The sequence below is a fragment of the Chaetodon auriga genome, chromosome 22 (genome assembly GCF_051107435.1).
Source record: "Chaetodon auriga isolate fChaAug3 chromosome 22, fChaAug3.hap1, whole genome shotgun sequence".
In the NCBI taxonomy this organism is placed as follows: domain Eukaryota; kingdom Metazoa; phylum Chordata; class Actinopteri; order Chaetodontiformes; family Chaetodontidae; genus Chaetodon; species Chaetodon auriga.
This window is the reverse complement of record NC_135095.1, coordinates 3885336-3902221: the sequence shown is the minus strand read 5'-3', so window position 1 is coordinate 3902221 and position 16886 is coordinate 3885336. Positions and strand designations below refer to the sequence as shown.

Below are 16886 nucleotides of genomic sequence, written 5' to 3'. Positions count from 1 at the left end.
GAGAGAGCATCCTGCAGGACCATTTCTGCATAATTCCAGAAAGACCTCATCAGAGAGAGATAAAAAGTAAAACATAGAGCAGTAACACTAAGAGCAGTTCACCCTGTGTGTGTGTGTGTGTGTGTGTGTGTGTGTGTGTGTGTGTGTGTGTGTGTGTGTGTGTGTGTCATCAGTTTCAAAGTGACAGCAAGGGAATTCAACATTGTGTGTAATATTTTGCAATGTTTGACGGAGATGTTCTCTTGGATACACCACGAACGACTGATCGCTAATCAGTTTGCAGCTGGCTTCAGTACATTCACTGCAGTCATTATGTCAGCCGTACATGTCATCTAAGTGGATCTCCTGAAATGAACTGAAATCAGAGCCGGCCCAAAATGAGCGGGGAAAAAAACCCAAAAGATGACGGTATGCAAACATGCAACTACTTTGTTACAGTTAAGTTGTGGCTGCGGACAGGTTTCCATCCAAATGTAGCACAAATTTTAGCAGCAGAAAATGTGAATTGATGTGTTTCTATCCACAGCTGTCACACAGATAAGCAGCCGGTGGAGCTGATTCTCCAGTCCTTTGCAGAAGACCAGGTTTTCTCTTCAGACTTCAGCAGAAGCTTCATGTACGTCTGCTAAGTTTGCATCCATTGCATTTTTGTGCAGTTCCCGCCTCTGGAAAACAGGTGGATGAAACACACCTGCAGTTTTCGACAGTAATTCTCCAATTAGCAATGAAAAGGTGGAGAGAGGGTTGACATTTCTTCTTTCCGGTCTGGTCTGTTTAGATTGAGGAGGTCAACAGGTTTATAACTTCTGAAGCTCCTCACTGGGAGCCCCAGCAGGTCCAGATAAAACACTGAGACACGTCTTCAGGGCCCAGCAAGAGCCCCCCAGGACACAGTCTGTCTCTCACACAGTCTCTCCTCTGTCTCTTTTATTACCCTCTGTCTGTCTCCCTCTTCCACTTTGCCTGCCTTTCTTTATCCACCTCTCTCTCACACTCTCTCAGGAGCTCTGACTCCAGATGAGGTCCAAGCATATCACAGCCATGTTATTACAACCTGACTCTTGAAGCGTTACACCCCAAAGCCCCAAAAGTCTGACTGGCAGAGTGTAATGGCCGAACAAAAAAAAAAAAAAAAAAAAAAAAAGGAAGGAATGAAGTGAACGACAGAGACGGATAGAGGGAGAAAAACTGAAGAAAGAGGAGAGGAATGTGGACGAGAGAGGAAGACAGACGGAGAGAGAGAAGGATAATTTAGAGCCTCGCAGTCGCTCTCCTCCCTGTTTCCTCTGAGGCTGAAGAGGAATGAGGTGATGCTGAACGCCAGTCCCACAACCTGATCTCCTCACCGGGGAGAAAGAGAGATCTCCGTTTCAGTCAACTATGAAGAAAATATGATGTTAACTGTTTGCATTCTATTAATAAAACACAATTCAAAAAAAGTAGTCCACACATCACTTGTCCACTCAACAGGGACAAATGGCAACAGAAGCCAGAATTACAATACAGACTGACATCCCATCCCAGTGCTTGCGTGTGCGTGTACTTTACCATACATGTACGTGTGTGTTTGTATATACGCACTCATTAATGACCATGTGCATGCCTGCCTGTGCCCACACATGACTGTATTACCGGAGTTTGTGCTGTGACGGAATGGTAGGCACAAAGCCACCCATAAAGAACTCCACTTAAAAGGCTTCCTTTAAATAAACTCTATAGCAAACAGGAACAATTTATACTGCTGGAAAGCTTCCTCTGGAAAGAAAACGCTGCAGCAGAGAGCAGCTCTTACAGCTGCGTATTACTGGTCTGTGATGTGCAACGCCCGAGTGAATGCGTGATTGTGCTGTACTTGCTTTTCATTCACCTGTTCGGCGGTTTCACTGCTGTCCTTGTTGATCAAGATTTGCATAGCAGTGTGGGACAGCCGTGTTTGCGTGTGTGTGTGTGTGTAAGTGTTAGAGGTTTCCATTAACCTGTAAAACCTGGGTAAAATAAACCCAACCACGGCAATTTGGTCACCCCTTACAAAACGAGTCTTAAATTTCAGACTTAAGTAAATGATGAAGTGTGACAAAATATTCTTTATGAGTGTTGGAGTGAAAAGCTCAGCAGACAGCAAAATCCCTGCTCCACCGTGCCCCACCCCCTCCACTTTTCCATCCATGCTCTTGTAAATGCCATTTTAATTGAAATCTGTCAGATGCTGGCTGTGTGTCTCTCTCGCTGGTCTGCTGAAACCACAGTGCTATAGGTGCTAAGCCATGAATTTCAATGAGAGCTTTTCTTCAACTGGCTGCATTGAACTCCTTTAAATAAGGACTGTGCCTTTCTAATAACCCTCCCCAATCTCCTCTTCAAACACTAGAGGAAACAAGCACCACACACACATGCACGCACACACACACCCCTCTCCCTCATTCTTTTGCTTTCTCTTTCTGTATCTCTCTCCAACTTCACACATGCAAGGACTGTGGATTTTGACATATGATTGCAACTTTCATTTCAGTAATTATTACTGTAACAAACACAGCGCCAAGGTGGGGTACTGTGAGCGTTTGTGCTGTCTTATAGATTGTGTTCCATCAGGTGAGCTTCGGAGTGAAACCTGTTGAATCAAAGCCCTAAACAGACTGCGGGTCCTGTTCTTCCAGAGCAAACACGGCTAAAGCTCGGTACTGAATGGCTGTGAAACCTGGAACAAAAATAGTGTGTTTATCTTCCGCTTCAGAGAATCCAAAAAGAAAATGAACACGCCCGGAGCAATAACAGAAAGAGGGGACAAGTAGCAAAATCACCTTTGTGACGGAAAGCAACGGGGTGAACGGGAAATGTGGTCTTAATTTAGAGAAACATTAACAACCACTGCGAACAGACTGTCCTGACACTTCTCCCCTCTATTTACAGTACCTTAATAATCCCAGACTACCAGGATATCTGGTCATAAATTAAGGTTAGTTTTAAAGAAAGAACTACAATAAGTAAAAATAAGATGACATTTCTTTTTCTGCTACTGTTCCCTCAGATTTTTTACATTTGTAGAACAATAATTTCTCCTTAAAGAACATTCTCAGCACCTTGACAGTCCTGTGGTTATGTGCAACATTAAGGCCAATTTAACTCCATATTCAATTTAAAAACAATCTGCAGCCAGTCCTTCTGCCATGCTATATGCTACATAAACACAATGAAGTCTACAGTCATGCTAGCTGTTCTGTGAGGCTGCACAGCGGTGCTTTGAGTTAAATGCTAACATTAGCACAGTAACAATGATAACATGCTGATGTTTAGCAGGGATAATGTTAACCATATTCACTATCTTAAAACCTATTCGCACAGCATTAGTGTTACCTGGGGACCTCTAATAATTTGAGATAATTGCGTAGGTTGTCTATGATCTTTATCACTTTGTTTGGTTTATTCAGTAATAAACCGAAGTACTAGACAACTTGAAATTTTGGCCTGATGGTGGAGGAGTAAATGTTAAGCCATACCAACCTCATGTGGCACGAGAGGAAAATCAGAGGATTCTCAAAGTAATTAGGATACATCATCTGGGCACCGTGAATGTATGTACAAACTTTGCACCAATTCATCCAAAAGGTGTCTCAACAGTTAATTGAAATTCAAAATTGTCATCCTCATGGTGGCACTAGTCAGGGCATTACGAACCACCATTGCCACCATTGTAAACCCTAAAGTGTCATTGTAGCATGAAAGTTAACTGGGAAAAAAAAACAGTGCAGGTTCACTTATAATTCTGTTATAACATTTCAGTGACAAGCTAAAGGATCCTGCATTCCCAGTATTTCTTAGTATTCAACCCTAATGCAATGACCACGTTGTGCACTAGTGGGTGTAACTAAAAAGTCCAACCAATTAGGCTACTACACATTTCAATTATCATATCAAAACTAATGTCTGCACCCACATCCTGTTTCGAAACTCCATACATCACAATAAGAAGCAACAACACCATTTCATAAGATCTTTTCAGATTCATTCATCAAGTCGTTTGCCAAAAGGCACAGCTGCTGGATGCAAAGCTGGAAATCAAACCTGACAGACAAACAATACACAAAATGGACTTGAATGATTCCTTTGTTGCAGTGCCTGCTTGCAATGTCAGCACTACAAAATAACATCGCTTTGACAAAAGACTAAAGGCAACCAAAAGTTAACTGTGATGGATTGGCTATATCAAGCAAGTTTCAAGTCCCTGCAAGTTCATTCTCAGAGTGCACTGGAATGAACCGAAAAAGGCTGCCTGGGAGGTAGGAAATATGATTAAAACTGCTGGTTCTCTTTGGAAAATGGTCATCACTCATGTAAAGTACACTTCATTTGTAGTTAATGAGCTACAACCTGCAGACCCCAGGTATGGTTCTTAAACACACAGTCAGCGCGGGTTCCCGTGTCCTCTGAGCAACAGCTATGGTGTCAAAGCAGCAACGTTTACATGGAGGCCAGAGAGCAGGCAACCCAGAGTTCAGTGTGTTATGTTAACAGAGTCCAGCTGCTAACATTAAAGAGAGGAAAAACTTTTGGGGAACTGTTTAATTCACAGAGTCCTTGTTAACTGAAATAGTCAGACTACAAAGCATGTGTGTGTGTGTGCGCGTGCGTCAGACCGGTTCCGGCTGAGGCAGATGTTAGTTTCCTGTAAAAGGCTGGGAAGTGATGGACATTTACTTTGTGTGTGTGTGTGTGTGTGCGTGTGTGTGTGTGTGCGTGTGTGCGTGCTTTAATTCCACTCCCCGTGTTTCCTGTGGTGTTTGCTACTGAGCAGCAGCTACGCACCAGGTCAGCTCCACGCCCTCGTATTAAACATTTCCACTGACCAAAGACAAACTCGAGCCTAAAAATATAGCGGAGGCAGCTTCGAGGTGGAAAGAGCAGAACTGGGGAAAAAAAAAAAACGTGGATTCCACCTTCCGCTCACAGGTAAATAACTCATATTTACCTCAAAGAGAGAGAGAAAGAGAGAGATTGCTAAGTCATCAGAGCTTGTTTTCAAAGTTAAAATCACACACTGGAATAATATTTGAACAAAGTATTTATAAAATGAAGGAAGGAAAGCATTAGTCACTCTCAGCGCCCCCACCGCGCTCCGATGACCCAGCGCGGGTGTGAATGTGTGCGTAATCGGCCCATAATGCCGTCGTTTCAAGGAAAGTTCACACCGAGAGCTCGGACATACAAAAGCGGGCAGCGTGGAGGTAAACACTCTTCAAACAGCATCCAGACAGATGCCTGGCAGGATGTGACACACTCAAGCGGCAGAACGCAAAGACGCTAACAATGATGCTGAACTCACAAAGACACGCACAAACAGCAGGATTTCAGCTCCTCCACGCTATTCAGACTGATGGTGTTCCCTAGAAACAAAGAGCGCACGACAGATAAAAAGGTGTCTACATCAGAAGACTGGCCGTAATAAACCAGAACTTGTCCAAAGGCAGCCATGTGCAAAATACAAGGTAGCTAACTCAATGCTCTTCTGTTTGTCTGCCAGCTCATGTATGATTCACAAGTCAAATACATTTGGAATCCACATGGTGCACACTGTATAGACAGGACTTATATTTCAGCATGTTTAAATTCACTTTTGCAACGCTGACTGTAACAAAGTCTTAAACTAAAATACGAAGGATTAAAACGGAGCGTATGAACTGATGACGCGCTCTCTTAAATCCGAACTGGTGAGCAGTTATCTGACAGACACACAGAGCTTTATGTGTTTAGGTGTATGACAGGTGGAGCGTTTTCTAGCTTTTAATGATGTTTGTAATTGATGATGATAACAGCCAGGTAGACAGAGCTCCCTGTACTTAGAGTTCCCACGTGCCCCTGGGCTGTCATTTAAAAGCTCCCCGTACCTCCAATTTCCTGCTTTGGTTTGTTTAAAGTGAGAATTCCTCCTTCATGAAGGGTATGTGCATGTCAGCGTGTGTGTGCATGAGTTGTTGTGCATGAAAACATGTCTATGCATCTGTGTCTATAGGTGTGTTTGCATGAGTGAGTGTGTGTGTGTGTGTGTGTGTGTGTGTGTGTGTGTGTGTGTGTGTGTGGGAGTGCGGCAGCAGCCTCAGCCTCAGTCTGCTTCCTCTCCTCACAACTCCAAATAAACGCACGCATTGGTCCACTCCACTATGTTTGTCTCTCTCTGTTTATTTTTCTCTTTCTCTCCCCCATCATGCGCAACTTCCCCCGTCCCCCTGCTCCCACAATCCATTGCTCTCTTTGCCTTCCTCTCTCTCAAAACACAGCACACTGTATCTACATACGTATGAACTGTGTCATTATGTCAAATGATAAACAACACTTTACTTTGTGACCCCCAAATTTAGCATTCATAAGCAGCATGCACAGATGTAATCAATAATTTACAACCCACTGGAATGTGTTGCAATTTTCTGGTATTTTTAAGACAAAACGATTCCTTCATTAATTGAGAAAAAATAATCAAGATAATGAAAATATTTTATTTACAACCCTGAAGTTCTCACATTACATTGAGCAGCGCGAGTTAGCAGCCGCTACACTACCCACAAGTGCCTTGTAAGTGCCCTGCATGCTGGAGCACCATGCATCAGCCTCCTGTTAATTTTAATCCCTACCATTATATATTGCCTTCCAGGAGATGACGACGGGTCATTTTCATCTCTGCCGACTGGGCCCATAAATCACACAGAGCCTCTGTTTCCCCACCCAGCGCTACGCTCATACCCACTGGGCTGAGCAGCCGCCTAATGGTTTTTCAAACTGTCAGCAAAGAGTCGAACAGGAGGACATCTAAGAGATGGAACTTGAAAATAAAACAAAGCTGACAGGGCCATTTTCTGCAGCATAAGAATTCTTTCCCAATTGTTTGCTGATAAAAATGGTTTGTTTTTCTTGTCCGCAGTCCACAAGTGAGAATAGCCTGTTCATCGTGTTCCACAATTCACAGAGACGACCAAACATTCCCTTGGAGCGCCAGGCATGGCGTCCACATGAGATGGTGTTTAAAATTCCCAACTTACTGCCAACTCCAACTTTGCCAGGAATTTTGGTGTTGAGCTCAGAGAAGAATTTACAAGCGTATTGTTTTCACTGTGTTTTGGCGGGTGCTACATTGTCCAAAAGGCACAATTAATAAATCAGACATAGGGGCAGACCCGGTCAACTCGGAGGCATCAATTTGTTATCTAATACTGCACCACAGCTAATCAACCTCTGCACTGCTGCCGCAAATCAGACGCGGCTGTGAACAAATGGACTTTCATTAAATGAGACGTTCATCGGCACCTACGCTAAAATTATTGCTGGCACGAACGCAACACACGTTTTATCGTTTTTCAAATAGCAGCAGGTAACCCAAGACTTTCGATGACAAGCCATATCCTCCATTTTAGAGATCCTCAAATTTCCCCAAGATGGAAACGAGTTTCTCCATTCGACAAGCATGTCACCGTCGGGCCAGTGAGCCATACCTGACTCGTGCGCTCATAGCTCTCCCACATCATGACAGATCAGGAACATTCGCTCTGAGAGCTGTTTCCCAACCCGAGGTTGGGAGCTCGCGGGCCAAACTCTTGGTTCTCGCCTGGACGTGCTTCAGACAGAGCTGTGAAGCACAACAGAGTGGAAACACACCATAATGGAACAAACAATTGTTGCTAGGCTTTATTATCCCCCAGGCGAGTGTCAGGGAGAAAGAAATGAGCCGCGAGCTGACACTTACCATATGCAAAGCAACAATCTAACACAAGCTTGTCTTGCCTTCTCACACGCACACGCCGCCTCGCACGCAAAAACAACACAGCGTGTAATCATTTGTATCTACTAAACTATAATTTGAGATGCTGGTTGTAGCCCAGAACTCCTGATTGTTGCAGTTATGGTGAATATGGCATGTCAAGGTGGGATTAACAGTGGACGGCGTGTCTACATTTCCCCCTAAATGCCTGAGCTCTCCACAGATTGTTGGAGAGGTCATCCACAGCGGGAAAAGAATGTGACAGCAGATTTTACCTCCAGAGGGTGTACATCAGGATGGACAGACTGTAGACATACCTCTGAAGGTTTCGGTGACACTGAAAGTGCTAAAACACTAATAAAAGCCACGTGAGCAGGACCAGGATCCAACCAGGAGAATTGACATAGTAGTAGAAGAAAAAATGGCTGCCATCAGCCATGAGCAAAGGTCATCTGAACTGACATACATACTCATAAATGGACAGTTGAGATGGTCTCCCTAATTAGTACACCACCATTCTGCATGTACATATAGTCTGTGTTAATAATATATACTTAAGAATATATGCAGCCATGTGGGAGTGTGCAGTGTGAGACGTCCTAATTTGGTTTAAGGTGGAACCTTTTGAAGGCAATGGATGCAGAGAGAGAGAGAGAGAGCAGAAACAGCAAGAAAGAGTTTTGAGAGGATGACATAAAGAAAGTGAATGAAAGACGAGCTGAAGGAGAGAGAGATGAAGGGAGGGGAAGGAAAATGTGAAAGGAGATTCCTGTGGGTCACTGGGATGCTGCTGCTATTCCTGTTCAGGAGAGGGACAGACAAGTGTCTGATTGAGGGACTGTGGACGGGTGGAGGGCTGTGTGGTGGTGGTTCCAGGCTCAGAACAGCCTGCCAGAGCGGGGCAACAGGAATATACCACAAGCATCTTCACGGCTTGTTTACCGTGAACATCCCTCTGACAGAAGCGGGAATGACACGTTAACACAGTCAGTGCTTTGATCTAGATTGGGATAACATAAATACACTTAGTGAAATTCCTTTGGCCTTTTTCAAAGAATAAAGGGATTAAAAAAAAGATATGTTTCCACTGTTTAAAAAAGGAAATTTCAGTTATACTTTGATTTCCCATTTATTTTTCCACTCACGTCGTCATTTGTGGTCTCACTCTGTGGTAAAACGTCCCTAATGCGCCACACAAAGTCAAAACAACTCTCAATGGCTGTCACCTGAATTTGTTTCCCCCCCTTGTGAGCGATCCCAAAACTTTCAGAAATAGTTTTGAAGGAAGAAGCAGAGAGAGAGAGGGAGAGACATATATATATTCCCGTGCTGGTTTCTGGGGTTTCCAGCGAGCAAACACTCTTCTATTTCTGCATCTCTTTCACCTCTTTCTCCTCAGTGAATCCTCTAACATCCTGACACTGGCTCCTAACATGCCTTCGCACTGACCGCACCGACACCATGAGCAGTCAGGGCAAAGAGGGAGAGGATAAAGGAGAGGTCACTCCGCTGCCGCCTCTTCCTCTATTTGATCTCGCTCTCCTCCCCCTCAGTCCTCACCCCTCGCCGCATTCCTCCTTTTTGTGCCGTCGCAAAGATGACAGATGACTGTCCCCTCATCTGTCTTTGAACTTGACTGCCACACTGTCCCCATTCACGGCCGCATGCGTGTGAGCATTGTGCTTAGAGAATGCGTGTGTGAGCGTGGAGGGAAGGAGGAGGCCACCCCTCCTCACCTCAGGATCACCGCTCGCTCAGCACCCCTCGCCGCCGCTGATTGAGCCCATAAATTTAATGTGACAGGGGTAATGGGTGGGGATGCCTGGGGTGTGGGGTCAAACAATTTTAAGAAATCTAAGCGGCATGAAATGGATGCCAAACATGCATGTCACAAGTCACACATCACACCCAGTGTCAGTCACTGCCACTGTGGGTGTGTGTGGGGGGGGGGGGGGACTGACCAAGCCAGAGGAGTGATGTCAGTGTCCTTAAATCCCACGTCTATCACAGGGTCATACGCTTGGGATATTTGACTTTTATTACTTTTTAGGTCAGCAGCAAAGATCAGGGGTGTAAATACGCGGAGACTGTTTCAAAGTGAGACTGTCGTTAGCTTCATGTTCGCAAGGATCAGCTTTCATACAGCTTTACTTTACACGAGCTTTCCTGCCATGACAACATGTAAGTGATCAAACCATTTCACTGCCCCCTGGACTGTATCCTGCTCAGACTGACTGATATTTATTTTACTTACAGGCTGAGGACAGACACAAATGTAACGTCTGGGATGTGAACCATAGGTTACTGAAGGGACTGTTACAGCCAAATCTGAATTTGAGGAAAGAATTGGAACCTGAGATGATACTTCAGCGTGCTAACGTGCTCACAACGACAATGCTAACATGATAATGTTGCTTATCTGTACATACTGTAATATCATCATGGCAATCCACCCAACTAAGTTGTTGAGGTAGTTCAGTCTGGATCAAAGTGCCATCCTTAGAGCCCTGCTGTGTGAGCATGGCTAAAAATAAACAACATGCCTGGCACTGTAAATGTAGTCTCCCCTTTTACTGTTACACTTTATTCCCACTGTACAATCTTACTAATACCCCCAAATAAAACCAAAACCAAGGTCTGTTTCCACTCAAAGACACCACAAGTTATCTGGAATTCAATAAAGAGCCTCTGTACGCCTTTAGGGTCCTAATAGGCATGGCTGGATTACTGAATGGGCTCACTGGGCACAGGCCCAGGGGCCCAAGGGGTCATGGGGGCCCTGATCCAGAGCTTCTGTTTGAAACGACTATTAAGATTTCAAGTTGGAGACTCCAAAAGAGACACAAAACGAGCACAAAAGCTTCTGAAAATGCTTCAGACTGGGTGTCTTGCTAATACATACGGGTGGGGGCTTTTTACATGTCGAGAAATAACATGTCTGAAAAACAATCAAGCCTTTCAGTGCATTAAGAACAAACCTCTGCATTGGCCTGTGTTAACACATCCAGTCAAAGACAGTGAGATAAACAGCTCTTCCCTTCATTGTGCACCAACTACAAAGCAGCGACCATCTGTCCATCTCTGTCCAATCACTTTGCATGAATTGACTCCACTTCTAAGAAAAAAAAAATGCTTTGCCACATCCTTCAGCCGTTCTAGCGAACTGATCCATTTACCCCAAAACCCACATTTGAGACAGTGTAATCCCTGTGTTTTGCTAAATATTGAGCAATGAGCATCAAGTAGCTTTATATAACCCTGAAATGAAGCTCGAAATGTTCTCTTTGCTTCTCTCAAGTGATTCATTTTCAGAAAACAGCTCACACGCTCTCACACTACTCCCTTTCTCTCTCTGATCCGGTCTTACCGTCAGAGCGGTGGATGCAAGTATGCTGGTTGTCGCTGAGGAAGAAGCCCTCCGTGCACTGACACTCGTAGCTCCCCATGGTGTTGACACACACTTGCTGGCATCCACCGTTGTTGTCCACACATTCGTCCACATCTGTTTGGATGGAAAGAGAGAGAGAGAGAGAGAGAGAGAGAGATAAAGGAGAGTGGGAGAGATAAAGTCAGCCATGGCAGCATGGTGGACTAGCAGCTAATTACGCTTCATAAACAAACATGTGTCAGTGAAGGTTTATGTGCCGGGAAATGTCTGATGAGAGGGATGACACTGGAGTCTGGAATGCGAGGGCCACGCGTGCACAAACGCACACACACACAGGGCAGACAGGGTGACCCAACAGGCGTCTGATCCTGGCGACGTAGGTGGCTCAATCAAACTCCTGGCACCGGGTGGTAACAGGGGTCTGACAATGTGAGCATCTACAGTGTGTGTGAGTGTGTTACATTCGCATAGTGGTGCATGAGTGTGTTTATAGGGCCCTACTGTGCCACTGAAAGGCCAGTAAATTTCCAATGGGGCATTTTGATGGGGCTGAAGTGAACTGCAAACATGTAACACCCTTGACTGACTTTAACAGGGATCAAACAGGGCTTCCCGTGTGTGTGTGTGTGTGTGTGTGTGTGTGTGTGTGTGTGTATCCAGTGTCTGACCAGGATGACTTTGCATTGTGATTAGTCTGAGGTTCTGAGGTTGACCTAGCAGTCGATGCAGACAGGTTACACAAACATAGACACATGTGGGGAGAAAAGAAAGAACAGAAATACAGAAACAAGGGTGAAATCTTCAGTGAGACACTGGGGGGACCAACGGGAGCTTTACTTCACTTATTCAGCCTACTTTTACTATTCGGAAATGAATTCTACTCATCTCAATAGTTCATTCATGTTTCTGATTATGTGTCTCCTAACAAAGTCGCCTCTTGCACTCATAACTGGAAACCAGTGTTAACAGAGACAGGTGTTAACCAAGGTTAGGTTTAGTGAAGCTAGTAACCCAAAGAGAGACAGAAGCGTCTCGACAACAGCTAGCGATATGGAGGCTGGCTGCTAGCCAAGTTCAACAAACTTTGTTGTCTCAGCCCAGACAAACTCTGAAATTATGAACTTTAATACACACACACGCGAGTGTTGTTTGAGTAATACAATGTCTTGGTGTTCACCTCGAAAATCCATTATACTACTGGACTCAGAAATAACAAGGGACAGATCCATGAACAGGGGTTGTAAAAGGAAGACATTTTCTATGTATATTGGGGGGATAGACTGGTATTCTGTCAGTACTGTGGAGACATGTGAGTTCTTCTACAGTACCAGCAAAGTGCAGAACTTTGAAGCACAATGTCTTCATGATCCCTGGTTTACCTTCAACAGTCAGTGTTCTGAGGGGCTGCTGCTGGTGCTGCAGGTCACTGACTGATACAAAGCACCCACTCTGTCTCTGTCTCTGGTCTCCATTTGTCTCTTTCTATCCCTTTATCCACATATGCTTCCATATATTTCACTAATCATCAATGTGAAAGGCTCATTGCAAAAGAATTTTACACCTCATTGGCACCAGGAACAGGAGATTCACACACAGGGTTAAAATCATCAGGTGGTCCGCTCCAGTCTCTCTGATGTCTTTTTGTGTTCGAGTTAAATTAAAACAACTGTATGGTGAAGGGTTAATTACATTTAGGCACACAATGAACTTGATTAGGTTTAGGGAAAGATGATGTTTTGCGTCAAAATAAGTGCTTAGTTAAGGTTAGGGGAACATCGTGGTTTGGGTTCAGATTATGGGGACAGGAAACCAGTGTTGACTGTCTGAATCAAGAAACAAACAGTGGTCTTCTGTGTTTAAGTCCGCAGTTTTATTGACTCATCCATCCACCCTGAACTCCACTCTGCGTGGACCTCAGTCACCTGACTTCCTCCATTGGTGACAGCATAATTACTACAGCCACTAGAGGGCTCTGTCACTGGAACGTAAAGAGATGTCGCATTAATTGAATTGTAAGACGTGACTCCGCGCAGCTGTAACGCTGACAAGAACAAGTCAGGTTTGTATGACACGCGACCAAAAGAATCAAAGACATTTGCTCCATCTTTATCCGATGCTCTCTCCCCATGTGTCTCTTTCAGTCTGGGTCCTCTCAGCTCAGTGCGCTTTTCACTTGCGGCTTTACCTGGAAACTCATTTCTCTACTTTTAGAAGGTGGGGGTGGGCTTGTTAAATCCCTGCAGAGTGGACGGAGTCTTTAAGAGCCTTGTTAACGGTATGTGGACAGAGAGGGAATACTTTACTATCATGTTTACCCTAGAGGGAGAAAAGAGGTGGAGGGAGGCAGGAGAGGTGGAAAAGACCCTTCTCTTTGTTCAGTTTCCAGTGTTAAAGATGGAGCCTCTGCTTCCATCTGCTCTTCCCCTCCACTTTCTCACTCTTCTCATTTCTGTTAGCTGAAGCCCCAACGTGGGTTTAAAGAGAAAGGAGATCACCTCCAAGGGGACCTTAAAAAACCAGGAGCAAAGCATGCGCCAGCACTGATGCTCCTTCAGTTACAGAGCCCTAGACTGAGGAAGAGAGGCCAGGAAACAGCAGACAGAAAGAGACAGTGCAGAGATGAACAGACACTGCCGTAGTACCATGGACAACACAGCTGTGTTGGTGGGAGTTACTGTATACAGCTGTGAGAGCCTCTGCCAACACTTGCCAAATGCTGAATCTACTGTATCCTTTTATTCAATGAGGTCTGCCTCTGCACCACCAGCTACCACCGTCTGAACAACACATCTGCACAACTCTCACACTTGGTTGATGCTTTTGAATGTGCTGTGGTGTCCAGCATGCTGTGTGAGGGCTTACAGTTCTGCTTCTAGATTGAAAATTGGAGTCGTTTGTGGGTCGCAGTGTGAATTCATTTAAATTTATTAGCTCACAGTCAGGGGTTCCAGCTCACTTTAATTCAGCCCAACCTGGATGGAAGCGCGGCTACAGGTTCATTCCCAAAATTCCAGGTTTGCCCAATCCGTTTTGTTGTTGGGTTTAAGGATTATGGTCAGTGATTTACACCACACCGGACTAATTCATATTTGAAATTCCAAACTAAGCAAAACCTGGGAACTACCAAATCATATTTCAACACTCTTTCTAACTTTTCAGACACATTTGGTTCAAATCCTGGTAAGTGCAGAACTGCCCACAAATCCAATGACGGATGATCTCAGCTGCATGGCCATCATTTTCTGCTACTGAATGTACACTGGATGGTGCATGAATGAGAGACCAATCAACCTTAATGCTGACTTCATTCTGTCCTGCACCCCTACACCCACAGAGCTCCAGTTCATGTGTAATATACTGGTGTATTGGTGCCACAGAAGCCATCGTGTCCTCACTGAACCTCACTTCCTAACCTGGTTTCAAGCAAACCTTGTGGTTTAACGGATGTCATTAATATGACTGATGCATTTAATTTTCGGGCTGGAGGGGGAGAGACAGAGATAGATAGAGAGAGGGAGACAAAGAAGAAATGCAGCCATCTCCAAGTCCAATTGATCTCTGCCAACATTTCTGCATACACTCAGGCCACAGGGCCATTTTGCAAGTTTCAACCGGAGCCCCTCTGTTTTGTTTGATTGTGCTTGTCTAAACTTGCGTAAACTTTTGTTTAGACACATCGAGGATGTGCTTGACACATCGGAGGGGGGATGTGACAGGGAGCAGAGCGAAGGAGGTGAAGAGAAGAGGGGAAGGGAGAGAGATGAGTACGAAGGGAACGAAAGATTTGAAATCAACATTTAATAGCTCTAATGCAGGTGATTTTATAACCCAAAACAGAGCAACACGGCTATATTCAGGGGGGTTTCAGCCATAATTTGCAGATTTTGACAGGGGTCGCTGTATGTTTTCACTAGATTCTTCTGTTTCTGTTCTGTTGGGCTGTAGCAGGTTATCTCACGAACCTTCCTAGAAGATTAATCATGAGGCAGCAAGGAAAACCACAAGAATAGTACCTTCAGCCTCGCCTGCCTTTTCGCTGCAGCTTGACGTGCTTGGAATTGTTCTTTTTTGCATTTCCATTGTCAAAAGTTGTGGAAATTACCTGGCACCTGATGCTTTTTTTTTGGTTCCAAGTAAACTGAAAACACTGCAGACCACGGATTGGTCAGAGGGCGCCATCACACTGTGACTGGAGCAACCAGAGACTCAGCGTGCTTCTGGGCACCTAACCGTCCTTTCATTTGTCCCACTGAGACTGTTGAAGCCTCATTATTTTAGCGTCAGCTGATCTTTTGAACTCAATTTTTAAGAGATGTGGAGCTCAGGAAGTCAGTGACAGCCAGTATGGACAGGTAGAACACTAACAGTAAACAAAATTCTTTCAAGTATTTTTCTATTTGTCACACATTTCAGGTACTGTCCTATCTCCTGATTCCAGTAATGGAGCAGTGAAGAGATTGTGGAGGCCTTCACCAACAATCCAGTTTTAAAATAACATGCTTACATTTCACATATCGCCTTTGTGTCTCTGTCGTTCTTTGTAATCACAGAAACACATTTTTGGTTCCTTAAATGAAATGGCTTTCGTTAATGTTGACCCCCCTCTGTCTTGCCTCGTACCTCCTGTCCGTTACATGTTGGACCTCTGTGTGACACGCTGCGGTAGTTGACTCCCCGCTGTGCGGCCACCTCTCAGATCTCGCCGTGGAATGAAAAGGACGCGTCAGAAGGAAAATAAACTCATGCGAGTGCACCAGACCTTCACAGAGGGCACCGAACGAACGACACATTGAGCCCAGCTGTGTCCACGCCAAAGTCAAATAAATAAAGTCAAAATCAAAAGGAAGAAAGGAACCGAACACGACCGCTCTTTAATCAGAGTACAATTAGGCAATCTTAAATCAATTAGTGCCCTAACTTGTTGACACAGTGCATCTGGGAGATGATGGAGTGACTTCCTGCACGCGCACGCAAACTGATTTTTTCTCAACACTCTGCAATTTCCCCAAGTGTAGTTTGTCATCCAAGGCTCATTCAGAGCACCACAAGGTTCTGAGGTTTCTCAATATCATGCTTTGGGCCTATTAAAAGCCACACAGTCTTTATTGTTTTTCACAGGCAGGCCCGAAGCATGCGAGAAAAAAAGAAATAAATTGAGTGTGAACTTTGATGGAGAAACAAACAAGTTGGACAAAAAATGTTTTCAATGGAAGCTGTCGTACTTTGATGGTGACTTTACGCCGCAGCTTGCTCCAAATGCATTGAAGAGGTCTGAAGTGTTACACCAAAGCTCAGCGCCGAGCCTCAGTGTTTAGTGTCTGCAGCCTGTGCGGGGACATGACCCCGATAGTTTACAGCAATGTCTTCTGAAGACAGGGGCTGGTCATTATATTCCCATCTATGATTAATGAGTCAGAAAGCAGAGGGGTTCCAGTTTGCAGGACCTACATTTCTACCAGTCGTGGGGGACATGTGATTTTAATTTACGGCATCTTTGAACTCGAGATTCGAGCCATGGCGCTGACGTGCGACAGCTCGTCACACGAGAGCCGAGACACTTTCTGTCTCTGGATGTACACAGGCTGCCAGAATTAACTGTGTGTACGCACGTATAAATGGGATGAGAGATGGAGTGTGTGTGTGTGTGTGTGTGTGTGTGTGTGTGTGTGATTGTGCGGCGCAGAGTGTGCCCTCATTCATACAGTAAATCTCCTGCTGAATGAGACACTTGAGAGTGAGACATTATAACAAACACTG

At 44.7% G+C, this 16886-nt stretch overlaps 1 protein-coding gene across 2 annotated transcripts in view; it reads right to left on the bottom strand.

Annotated features, from left to right (window-relative positions):
* scube1 (signal peptide, CUB domain, EGF-like 1) overlaps positions 1-16886 on the bottom strand; it is a 90651-nt gene that overhangs the window by 49586 nt on the left and 24179 nt on the right. For both annotated transcript variants that reach the window (XM_076722338.1, XM_076722339.1), the window contains exon 4: positions 11109-11243. In XM_076722338.1, the coding sequence (XP_076578453.1) occupies positions 11109-11243 (135 nt within the window). The remainder of the gene's footprint in view (positions 1-11108; positions 11244-16886) is intronic.